The sequence below is a fragment of the Perca fluviatilis genome, chromosome 14 (genome assembly GCF_010015445.1).
Source record: "Perca fluviatilis chromosome 14, GENO_Pfluv_1.0, whole genome shotgun sequence".
Classification (NCBI taxonomy): domain Eukaryota; kingdom Metazoa; phylum Chordata; class Actinopteri; order Perciformes; family Percidae; genus Perca; species Perca fluviatilis.
The window spans coordinates 26,790,227-26,803,346 of record NC_053125.1 but is presented as its reverse complement, the minus strand read 5'-3'; the positions used below and the strand labels follow the sequence as shown (position 1 = coordinate 26,803,346).

The 13,120-nt window shown below is 38.5% G+C and overlaps 1 protein-coding gene across 2 annotated transcripts; it reads left to right on the top strand.

Moving 5' to 3' along the window:
* The first annotated feature begins 309 nt into the window (after nucleotides 1-309).
* Nucleotides 310-10,757, top strand: LOC120572257 (L-amino-acid oxidase-like). 2 transcript variants are annotated; one of them, XM_039821493.1, is made up of 8 exons: nucleotides 310-370; nucleotides 868-926; nucleotides 3,770-3,993; nucleotides 6,086-6,198; nucleotides 7,719-7,920; nucleotides 8,407-8,475; nucleotides 8,769-8,905; nucleotides 9,336-10,757. In XM_039821493.1, the coding sequence occupies exons 2-8, from the start codon at nucleotides 896-898 to the stop codon at nucleotides 10,123-10,125; spliced, it is 1,566 nt and encodes a 521-aa protein (XP_039677427.1). In that variant the 5' UTR covers nucleotides 310-370; nucleotides 868-895; the 3' UTR covers nucleotides 10,126-10,757. The 2 variants fall into 2 exon arrangements, with proteins under 2 accessions (XP_039677427.1, XP_039677428.1); XM_039821494.1 differs by lacking the exon at nucleotides 8,407-8,475 and having other exon boundaries at nucleotides 311-370.
* Nucleotides 10,758-13,120: the final 2,363 nt, after the last annotated feature.

The following is a 13,120-nucleotide window of genomic DNA, read 5'->3' as shown; positions in this document are numbered from 1 at the left end:
CTGCATTTGGGTCCTTTCCTCACACGCCACTGCATTTTGTATGACCATGCAAAAATGCATTGTGGTGATGCTGATATTTCATGTACTTTTCATAGTTCCTTAAGAACGAACCCAGTTAAAGATACCATACCTCCATGTAGCACATGCTAGAAACTTTTGTCTGGGAATGAGAAATGGGGTTAGAAAATGAAATGTAAGATGAATGTTGCATTTCCTCATTGTGGTTGCATTGTTAGAAATGTTCCCATGGTCAGCTGAGAGAAAAATTCCAACATTGAGGCAGTATAGTATATAAGAGGCTAACATTTCACATCTAGTCACTTTAACATCAGCTAACATCATAGGTTTTGTTTTTTAAGCCCCTCAAAAGGTAGGACATGATTCATAACATTTATAACTTTATAGAAAATATAACTTTGAACTGAAATTTCATTATTATATCAGCATAAGAAAGCATCTGTTAGATTTTTGACTGGATGAATAGAACGTAAAGAAAACTAAAGATTCAAGCAATATCAAAAAATAAAAAAATACGAAAATTTAAACTAAATGTGGAAATGTAATGTGTAAAATGTATATCATCATTTTTTATTATGAATGTTGTTACTAGGCATTCAGTTGTGCAGAAAGTGTAGGCATTGTAAAATTCTACAGCGACCTTGCTAATCATACTAGGACAGAATAATCTTATTGGTGCGTTTCTTATTAACTGTTGCAAATTACAGTTGTCAATGACGTTTACTGCTTCAAATGAGATCATAAGATAAATGCACACAAACTAAATATACTTTAGTATATGCTTTCATGATCTGACATGCAACTTTTGCTTGTCAGGATTTAATGTTTACACTTGGTTTCTCGTCCTAGTGTCACCAAAAAGAGAAAGAAGACTGAGATGGATCCGCATCGGGTAAACTGCAAATTACGTGAGTATTTTGCAGCAGCATTGTGTTTTATTTTATTTAGACAAAAGCATTGGAGATAGCAATTTTTAAAACATAAAGAAAATCTACTATTAGACTGCCATGTTGGTATTCAATTTTCCAGACAGGTGGGGACTTAAAGGTGGTTGGAAATGGGTTTAAATTCTTTTGCAGTTATCCTGTGCTTTCAAATATGTGGTGTACGTGCAGATTTTGCTGTGGTCAGGTCCTTGATCTGTTTCCTTGTCTGCGGTTTTGATCCACTGAAAACTGCTGCACAGTAGTTCTGCTTTTAAGCACAAAGTTATATTTTCAGCGCTGCATGATGAAATGAGAGGCCAGTCTTTACTGGCATATACTGTTTAGTTTATTCTAGGATCCCCATTAGCTGTGCCCTTAAGCTCAGCTACACTTCCTGGGGTCCACGTTTGAAAATATATATTTAACATTATATACATACTGTATGTGACATACGCTGCAACTTGCTTTTCATGTGTGTAATTCTTCAGTTTCTTTACTTCCTTTTTGAAATAATTCACTGTCATATTTAATCATGTCATAGTATATCTGGTCAGAGTTGTAGATGTCTGATTAAACAGTTGTCTCTTTGGGTTATTATGAATGCTAGATCTAGTCCAAGATATTTGTTCATTTTAGTTAGTAATGGTGTTTTAGTACCTTAGTACTATTTTCTTGTGAAGAAAGTGACTTTTTGTTGAAAGATTCATTTGCTGTTCAGGTTTTCTGTTGAGAGAACTAAAAGGTAACCATTTACTTCATGGGTCTGTAATATCCAAACTCTTTTACAATTTAATTAAACTAATATTTTCTGCAGTTAAAAAAAAGTAATCAGGTACTACTTAAGAACAATAGAGATAGTGTTCATTTAGTTCACTTTTATTTACTTCTTTCAAATTAATTCCTAGCCTAACCTTTAAAGCAAAAACAGTTTGTGAAATGGTCACGTTTATCTTGTTTATTTCGTGATGGTTAGCATGTAATGGGAAGCATCTATATGGAGGTTGGCTTTAGGAAAAGAACAACGGGGAAAGTTAACATCACACGCGGGACACGTTCCGTTGTCTGTGCGGGACGCGGGACAACTACGGGACGGTTGAGTCTAGGAAAAGAACAATGGGGAAATTTAACGTCACACGCGAGTATCGTGTTGTTGTTTGACCCATCCACCACCCCAACCAACCTCCCTACCCGGATTTTTGGCATTTCAGACTACTTGCTACCGTAGTCGTGCTGTGATCACGAAAGATGCTTCCCATTGAAATACATTAGTTTAAAATATGTGCTGACCACCACGAAATAAATAAGATAAACGTGTCCATGTACATGACTCAATAGATTAAATAACGTGACCATTTAACGAACCTCCGTGAGACTGGGTTGATATTAATTGTAATAAATGACCAGAATTTTGGTAATGCCAAACTTGGCAATACAACTTGGGCATAATCATGCAGTCCTAAAATACAAGTTACAGTTTCGTGGAGAGCCAAAGTCAAACCAGAATTTTGGGTTTCTTTCCTACAAGTAAGAAAAAAACCCTCTGACATAAATAAATAAATAAATAAATAAATATTCAGCCTGTGAACATAAAAGCTTTACTAAAAAGTACATGTTTAGATAAAAACAGTAACAATCATGAATTGTTTGTTCAATACTTATTTCAGTTTTTTAGCTGACTTTAATATTTACCATTTCCCAGAACCCAAGAACACTGAGTTAAATGACACGGCTCGACCAAAGAGGAGGGTTCTCATGCGAGTTGAGGGGGGGGGGGGTCACAGTTAGTTTAGACATGTCTGTAATAGCTGAAAAGAGAGGACTATACACTGTACAAGTGTTTAGACAACATAAATTACAGCTAAAGAGTGACTATAAAGAAAAAGGACTTTGGAAGAAAGTGTTGGTGAATATTACAGATGTGGATGAAACCAAGTTACGATGGCACAAGTGCTCGCCATTGTTGTAGTTTAAACTACTGTTACAAAGTTAAACAACAATTACTTTGTGAGGCAGCCCGGTCTCACGCCAGGTCGTGTAATAGTCACGTTATTGTAATCTATTAAGTCGTGGACAGGTTACGTAAATGCCGTTTTTTTCGTGTGGCGATTACGAAATTGAAAGCAATGCATTTTAATGGGAAGCATATTTCGTGATCCCAAAACGCGAAATAGCGTAGTTGATAAGGCGAAAGTCCGCGTAGGAAGGTTGGTTGGGGTGGTGGATGGGTCAGAAAACACAGGACTTTGTCCCGCGTGTAGCAGTTCCTTTGTCGGTGTGTCCCGCGTTGTTTTGGCCGGCGTGTGGCGCCTCATTTCCCCATTGTCGCCTCATTTCCCCGTTGTCGCGTCCCCCAGAGCAGGTTCGAAAAGCGTGACCTGTACATGTTCAAAAGTTGTTGCATATACACGTCAAAATCGTAACCTGTACATGAATTTATGAATCAAAATAACGTGACTATTACACGACCTGGCGTGAGACCGGGTTGTGTGAGGTTTGAGTTACTATTAGCAGGCACTGAAGTGGACCTCAGGAACACATTTCACTTTTTTATTAAGACCTTGAAAAATAATGTTAAATGAAAGAGTTCATTGAGTTAGAGAAGTTAGCCCGAACATGGCGTTATGACTTTTTTTTATCTTTTAAAGGTAAGTAAAGGCACAGTTTTTATTCAGTGTCTTACATTAAATTAACTCAACTGAACTTTAGCTTTAATATTCTCCAGTTGTAGAATTGAATATTCCAACATCAAGGAAGATGGAAAGTGATATGAGCTCTCTTTTGGAGTAAAATGGAGTGTTTTCATCTCGGTGTGTGTGGGTTTCCAGTTGCTGCCAGTGTGCTGCTGCTTACATTGTACCACAGCACCACTGCTGCTGTTAGCATGAAGGAACACCTGGCTGATTGTCTGGAGGACAAAGACTACGATGAACTGCTGCAGACTATGAAGAACAGCTCCCTACACATAAATACATCTCATCATGTTGTTATTGTTGGAGCTGGCGTGGCTGGACTGACGGCTGCCAAACTACTGCAAGATGCAGGACACAAGGTACATGCAACAAGCTGATATTGGTATAAAGACCGCTACCATGGTAGGGCTTCTTTTTAACTGCTATATGAGGGTTGGTTTGTAGAATCTATAGTTGGGCAACTGGGGCGGAGGTCTGTAACAATTATTTAAAAATGATCTAACCGCAATTAAAGCATTAGAGCATTTTTTTAATGAGATGGTGCACTGTTTTGTCTGCATCCATCAAACACGTTTCCAATACCCGTGTAGCGTCACTTAACAGTAGCTATCATATGAACGCCCCACCCACAGTTGCAAGTCAAGTCAGCTTTTGAACGTTAACAATCCACCGAAACACCTTTATACGTGTTTTTGTAATGTAGTTAGTCTTGGTGGCTCCGTGGCTCCTCCTTATTTGGCTCTAGTCTCTACCTTTGTCATGCCCCAACATTTACATAGGCTACACCACTGATCTGAGATCAGGTAATCTTCTGAATAGGTCGCGCAGATCTCAGAAATTGTATACATTGTTCATCTGCTATTTTATCAATAAATTTACTTTTTATGCAAGAAATCAACTATGTAGAGGTCAAATATGGGCCGTTTAATGAAAATTGATGGCTATTTGAAAATGTTGTCCAAATTCAGAGGCTGGTGCTGCCTGGGTTACTGCCTCACCGCCCGCTGTGAGCTAGATGGAGCTCCGTCACGGCCGGCAGCCCGCGGTGCTCGATACCCGCGCAAAGTCACCGTTTCTGGGTTACTGGACTACCAAATGCTGCTGCCCTGACAGAGCTCCAGTGTAGCGGCAATCTTTTCCCATAGGATTAATTGGGACACATAGCCTAGCTAGCAGCTGCTCCTAAGGAGACAAATTTAAGCCAAAAATGGCTTAAATTGAAATCGGACAAAATTGTTAGCTTTGTTAAGACCTTAGGGTAGATATGATATACATGCCGTGAACAAATTCAAACTGTAAATATACGATAGTTATGCCGGCAGCCAGCCCCGGTAGACCAGTAACCCAGAAAAGGGGACTTTCCCCTGGGTATGGAGCCCAGCAGGCTCCCGCTTTCTCGACTCTACTGCCTGGAGCTCCTGAAGTCAAACACATCTTACCAGATTTGCAATTAGCCATAAAGTTTCGTAAAACGGCCCATATTTGAACTTTATATAGTTGATTTCTCTCATAAAAAAGTCTCAGAAGTGAATTTAATAACGAAATAGCAGACAAACAATGTATAATGTTGCAGTGTCTGAAATATGAGACCTGCTGTCTCATCTCCAATGTGTGTGTGGTTCCTCAACCAATCAGCGTGCAGCTCATCTAAATATTCATGAGCATACCATATTTGGAAGAAAAGCTGTCGTTCCAAACAAAGATATTCCACAGGGATGCATAAGGGCCAAAATAATAGCACCTGGGACATTTTCAGCCCAACAATTACATACCCTATTAGGAGACCTTAAGGAACAGTGTGAAATACCCTATATAATCATTCTACCACCTCTTTAATGACTTACACAGATGCATTTAATGGAATCTCTTTTGAGGACATGATCTACATCTGAGCTACTGAGCATGTGCGAGTTCAATCAAAGATAGTACAGAAGAAAAAGAAAAGAGGTCTCACTCTGTAGCTAAAACAGAAACCAGGTGAAAAGGTGATCTGCAGCAGTGAGAGAGAGCTGTGCAGTACAACAAAAATATGGTGTTTTTTGAAAATTAAACCATGTAAACCTATTCTGGTACAACCTTAAAATACAATTATGAACCTGAAAATTAGTATAATATGGCCACTTTAAGTTTAGCTGAACCTTCAATGTCAACGAAGATATTGAGGGTGCCACACAGAGGCTTAACCCAAATACCTCAGCACAGACAGAATGTGATATGTGTTTACTTCCTCGATGACCTTGGCAGGATGGAAGTGCTTGAGGCAGCACTGTCTTATTATACTGCTGTTACATCTCCATTCATCTATGGAGACAGAGAGTAAGTAAGCTGTAACTTCCACGAAAGAGGGCTTTAGGCTGTCCAGTTGTATCTATGCCAAACCTACTACCTTTCAAACATTACATAATGGCCTTATTGTGTATTTTTCTGTTTGTATTTTTCTGTTCTGACAAGGTAACCATAATAGAGTCTAGTGGTCGTGTTGGAGGACGGGTGGAGACCTACAGGAATGAAGAAGAGGGCTGGTATGCTGAACTGGGAGCCATGAGGATCCCAAGTACTCACCAGTGAGTTTAAGTTTTAAAAACATTCAGTTGGGCATTTACATATAAACATAGCATGCAACCCTTCCCTGTCTCAGACTAACATCTTTGTGTAAAAAGGATGCTGATGAAACTTTCAGCTTTTAATGGGGTTGATTTGCAAGGAAACCATCCATATTATTGTTACAGAGTGTCTATTTGGATCCCCGGTACGAATAGCCTAGGCCACACAGCTGAGCTATTCACACCCTGTGACGTAACAACAAAAACACATTGCTTGCGTGCACCAAAATCATGGTGGACGTTCATCTTCCATGACCGCAGAAACCAGAAACTGGCATATTAGGAAAGTTTTGTCTCTAAATTTTATAACAATTGAATTTCTAGCGGAAAATGGATACTACAGTTGCACTTTCTGTCTTCAGTGAAAGCATACAACTGTTAGTTTGTTAGTTAGTACCTGTTTTTGTATATAGTACGGTCACCTAGCAACCAATGCTTGAAGAAACCAAGTGGTAAACAGTTGTAAAACATTCTGTAAGAACTGCTAGGTGAGTGTTTAGAACACTGAGGTTTGGTCTGGGAGTCTGGAGTTTGATTCCCTGGTGAGGTGATCTTGTTTTTTTTAATTTTGGATTGGATAATTTGCATGCCCTTGCGCAAGTCAGGGCCTGCGAACGAAATTTCTTTTTTTGCAGAGCGGTAGGGGAAGACTCATGAATATTCATTAGTGACTCATCCCTAAATGGCTAGTACTCGTTGCCTGCTCTGGTTGGGTTGGTTAGGTTTAGGCAAGAGGAGTGGGATTGGTTATGGTTAGGGTAAGAATGTCAGAGCGAGCCAATCAGTGATGAGTTCCCTAATGAATATTCATGAATCTTCCTCTACCACCCTGGAAAAAAAAATATTGTGGCCCACGCAAGTGTATGTATTAGCGTCTCTCTGTGTGCACAATATTGGACACTGCAACGATAATATTCCAAAAAGGTGTAATACATCAGTAGTATGGATAAGTGTGTGTAAATATATGCCAAATTACTTTAAATGCACAGGGGTGCAAATAGCATACATTGATATTTGTACCAGACGAGGTATTAATAGAACACATTGCTGTATGCACCGGCGGGGTACGAATAGCATTCACTTCTAATTGCACCAGGGTACGAATAGCATACACTGCTAATTGTGCCAGGGATGCAAATAGCCTCACCCATATTGTTATTACAATTATTTAAAACACTAAAGGTGAGATAAAAATTAAATGTGGACAGAATCAAAAGGAGGTTTCAAAAAGGTTTTACTATCACTACTGTGGAACTGAATCAGTTATGTTATGTTATCTATAGAGTGAAACATTCCTCCTTATGTACATAAAAATAACATGGCAAGTTACTTCAAAATAGCAGAAGGTGAATTTTGTTTTTGAGGCCCTTGGAGGCTGCCACTGTTGTTGCTGTCTAGTGAATGTTATTGTTTACTGTCTAGGCTCACACGGTAAAGACACATTACAGTAATAAGCTAACCACCATCCCCTTTGTCACCAGAATCGTCCGTTGGTTTGCGGACGACCTAAAGGTCAAGCTGAATAAATTCATCATGTATGACCCCAACACCTTTTACTTGGTTAATGGGTTGTTGAAGAAGACGTACACAGTGCAAAATGACCCTGACGTTCTGAAGTACAACGTGCAGCCAAGTGAGAAAGGGAAGTCGGCCGACGAACTGCTACAAAAAGCTTTGCAGAAGGTACATTAGACAAAGGAAAGGAAGGAGGGATGGACAGAAAGTTAAACAAATTCACACATCATTGGAAAGCAAATGTTTTTTACTTTTTTGTAGAGTAGTTTATCACCGGCATAGAAGGGTCATATAAAACATGGTGCAACATAACTAATGGGATAGTTTCCTCAATATCGGACCTTCCGGGTCCTGGAAATTCACTTGCTGAAGTCAGAAGTTCATTGTTAAGCTGTTCCGGCCAGTAAGGTTAAAAGAGGACATGTTTTAAAGTCTGAGCTATATAAAAATAAGACAAACATTGAACTACTGGCATTGCTGTTTGGTGGGCCCAACCTCTAAGAGTTTTCATTTGGTGCCTTTTTGTGTAAGGCTAGGCTATACAGTAGAGTTATACATTCATGGTTCATTATAGGCTAATCAAAGTTAAGTTTGACTCATGGGGACAACATCAGCTCAAAAGAGAAATGAGTGAATTGTCCCTGTTTTTTGTAGGTGAAAGATTACGTGCAGACTCATGGCTGTGAGGCTGCGCTGAAAAAATATGACCACTACTCTGTGAAGGTAAAACAATGATATCATAAAATGTTCTAAAATGAGAACAATGTGTGGGGTAAATTACGAATCACAACTGATATTTTTTATATTATTTCTCGAATGCCATTTTCAATGGTTTATGAAAACAAACAAGTTGCTACTGAAACTTCCCACCACATCCACAAGTGTCTGAACATTCTTGGTTTTTGATTTAAATTTGAAAACCTGACTAGTAGAAAACATGTAAGATTTTGTTTTAACACTTGTTAAGCTTTCTTTCTGAGCCACCCTGACAGCATATATGGAACTTTGTTTAATAGGAGTATCTGAAAGAAGAAGGAGATCTGAGTTCAGAAGCAATACGGATGATTGGAGACCTTCTTAACGAAGAGAGCCTTATGTACACAGCACTGACAGAGATGATCTATGACCAGACTGACATCAATGACAACACTACGTAAGGCCCTACATACCACACTGTCAACTATTCAAGATTGGAATATATTTTTTTACAGTAGAGTTAAAAATTATAAAACCCCTGGCCAGAAAATGTAAGGTGGTCATGAAAGGTCTGGGAAACTAAAGTTTACTAGCTTCAAGAGAAAACGAGTACATTTTATCTTTTCATCTGAAAGACAGTAATTCAGTGGCTTTTCATGTAGCACTATGTAAAGTACATTTTTGACATAAACTTAGATGAAATTGAAAGTTGTTTTTATCAACCGGCAGAAAAACTCTGCCGGTACTTTGACACGTATGCCTGGATGTTGCTCTCCCAGTTTAAATCCTAACCTATGAGTATAACTGCAAATAAACATACCATATTGACATATTGAAAATTTGCACCTCTCTACAACACTGCACTCAAACAAGTATTTGTTTTTAAGGTATTATGAAGTGACTGGTGGATCAGACCTTCTCCCGAAAGCTTTTCTTAATGTCCTGGATGTTCCTATTCTCCTCAACTCCAAGGTCAAAAAAATAAGCCAGTCAAACAGAGGTGTAATAGTATCGTACCAGACAGGACAACAGTCATCTTTGACAGATCTTTCAGCTGATGTTGTCCTGGTAACAACCACAGCCAAAGCAGCCCTCTTCATTGACTTTGATCCACCTCTCTCCATCAGAAAGATGGAGGCACTGAGGGCAGTCCACTATGACAGCTCCACTAAAATCATCCTCACCTTCAGCGAGAAGTTCTGGGAGAAGGACGGCATCCGAGGAGGAAAGAGCATCACCGACTGGCCCTCTCGTTTCATCTACTACCCCAGCCACAGTTTCTCAACCAATGAGAACATTGGCGTTCTACTGGCCTCCTACACCTGGTCTGATGAATCCCTCCTTTTCTTAGGTGCGAGCGATGAAGACCTGAAAGAGCTGGCTCTGAGAGATTTGGCAAAGATCCACGGCGAGAGGGTCAAATCTCTCTGCACAGGGGTGGTGGTGAAACGGTGGAGCGCGGATCCTCACAGCTTGGGTGCCTTCGCTCTCTTCACACCCTACCAACATTTAGAGTACTCTAAAGAGCTCTTCAGAAGTGAAGGCAGGGTGCACTTTGCAGGTGAACACACAGCTTTTCCTCACGCTTGGATCGAGACATCTATGAAATCTGCAATCAGGGCTGCTACCAACATTAACAAAGTGTCAGCTAGAACGCATCACCACGACGAGCTCTAGGGTCTACTTTCTAGGTCAATCAATATTATCAAAGTACTGAAATGTCTGTGTCAAATTTTATCTTACACTTGGTGATTGCATTCCTTCCTTAGGAGTAAGGCTCATTGTGATTGTCCATACACCATGCAGTTCTAATCTGCATCAAACTGGTGGATTTTTGGCAGTTACTGATGGCTTTTTGTTCCTAGGCAAAATCCTATTCCGATATAATTAATTTCCAAAACAGCTTTTGTGATAACTGCCTCTAAAAATCAATAGTACGTGCACCACTAACACTGCTTTTACCTTGATGTTTGGCTGCAATTTCAAAACCTGACACACTTCCCGGGGGCCTGGTCTTTACTCGCAAGTTAACTAGCAGTTTTAAATTAAATTATATAGATCATAGCGTATATAGATTTTACCAACAAGACACATTTTTTATCTTTTTCATTTTTGTTACAATATGCTTTTTGATTGTTTAACTCTTTTTGGCCAACATTGGTATTGTTGGTTGTTAAACAGTTAATAATTAACAAACCTTCAATTAACTTCCAAACTTTATGTGCATCAGGATTTTTAACATTTTCAGAAGGCATTCAGTCAAGATATAATCATTGGCAAAACACAGTAATCTTCAAAAAAACAAACCACAAGATTGTTTACAGCAATTGTCCATTACAATGAACAGCATTGACACATGGTAAATACAGAGAATGAAATAACATGTGACATCTGATTTAAACATAACAAAAACAGCACATTACAAAGAAACAAACTGTAAAATGTTTTCATACAAATTTGTTACTTTTAATCTAGGTTCATTTGTGCTGTCAAATTATTGAATTAAATGCTCAAATTAATAGTTGTTTGTCCATTACTTCATCCTTGTCCTTTCAATACTCTTTTTTGTGCATGTTTAGCAATTCTGGCAAGCTTTATTAGTTGGGTGCAAACATACATTTTAAGTTTCCAGGTGAGGGGCAAATTATCTTAATGTACCACAAAGGTTAAACATGATTTCATTACATTATAGATACATGTACGCAGATATACTGAGAATGTTCATGTTAAGCAATATTGTTTTATCATGAGCATGCTGCCACTATAAACGCTGTTGTTTGATATTAAAAATGATTCATTTTGTTTATTTCTTATTTTAATGTCAACCAATTTTCCTTCATATTTAAAAAAAACAGCGCTTATATTAAAGACTAGACCTCCCAAATGGTTTAAGATAGATATATAATTGTTTTATTGTCATTGCATATTAAATACAACAAAGTGAAAGTGTTTCTCTGTCTGAAAAGCAGAAGCATTGGAGGTGTCACGGCTTCATCTAAATACTGGATGTATGACACTGTGTGAATGACAAATATGCGGTTAACAATGGGAATTCAAGATAAATTAAATAATTAAAATAATGGTTTGTTGATTTCCTCCTTTCAGTTGATATTGTGGGCAGGGTTTCCAATAAATAAGATGACACACACACATGTTGATGATGATGATGTGTTTAAGGTTTTACTGATCATGAGACATGACCAGTAATTCTAAATCATCAGATTCTGATGTGTCAGTGAATAATAATTCAAATCAGATGTAATTGTATTGTCAAATCACATCAGAAGTTATGTCAGGGCACTTTACAGAGTATATGAGTGTATATATATATATACATATATATATATATATATATACATATATACATATATATATATATATATATACACATAATTTACAGAGACTAGTTGGGGGAGCGAGAGAGAAAGAGACCAAACAATGAGGACCAAAACCCTGATTTATAATAAAAGATAAACAGGAAGTCTTACCATTTTCCAGCTAAGCCAGTTAGATGAAAACAAAATTCCAACCCTAAATGTGTCTATTTAAGAGGTTTTCCCTTTCACTTCAAGTTACTTGAACAGAAGATGTTGAATTTGAAGCTCTTTAAACAGTAACAATCTATATTTTTATTTGATGTTTTATCTCAGACTATCATTGCAATTTCACTATAAATATGAAAATGTTTTGTAGTCTTTTCGTTAAGTTTATAAATGAGTTATTTTTTTGAAAGAAAGAAACATATTGTTCTCTTCACGTCAGCAAAGAGGGAAAGATGATGCGATTAATAACAGATGGATCTGTGTGAAGCAAAATTATTATTTAAACTTTTTATTTTGTGATAATTTGTAGTAGCTTAAATGGCCCAAGGCATTGATTCCCAAAGTGCTACATGGGCCAGGTGCAGAGTTAGGTGTCTGTATGAATAGCAGATTAAAATATGTGCCTTATATAAGTGCGTTTTCACACCTGTAGTTCGTGTGCTTTGGTCCACATCAGTGAGTTTCTAAACTTGGAACAGTTTGGCTTGGTTTGGTTTCACACCTGGAAAAATCCAAGCGTACCAAAATGCGCCATTACAAATCACGCAAGAACTGCACTCCTCTTATTGGTCGGATGTGTCTGGGGGCGGTAGCAAGAAAGTAAATACAGGAGGAACGTCCTGTGTTCTGGACTAGTGCATATTTCTTGCATCTCCATGGTCAAACCAGCTCATTTCAGTAAAATTATCAGACATTGTTTCGCGAGAGACGTTACTACGGCTGCTCTGGTCGCCGAGACTTTGCTCTGCTGGCGTCTTTCTCCAATTTTAACGGCAGCTGGTTTGACCATGGAGATGCGAGTGATGGATGGCAAGCTCTGTGATAGAAACACTGCAAGCTACTAGAGTTTGCTGCTCTGCTGCATCGAAAATTGCTAAAAACACCTGACAACAGGAGAAATTAGCTCAGACTTGCGGAGTATGTATAGTTGGTGCGGTTCAAGGTTGGATCATGTTCTTACTGCAAACGAACTGCTCCAGAGCTCGATTGAATGCGTACCGAGACCACTTCTTCAAGCAAGTCTCGGTACGCTTGTTTGGTCTGCTTTTGGTGCGCACCCGCGTGCGAATGCTACACTGGTACATTTTGGATTTCACTTGAGTGTAGTCAACTAGGCTTTGTATTTGTAA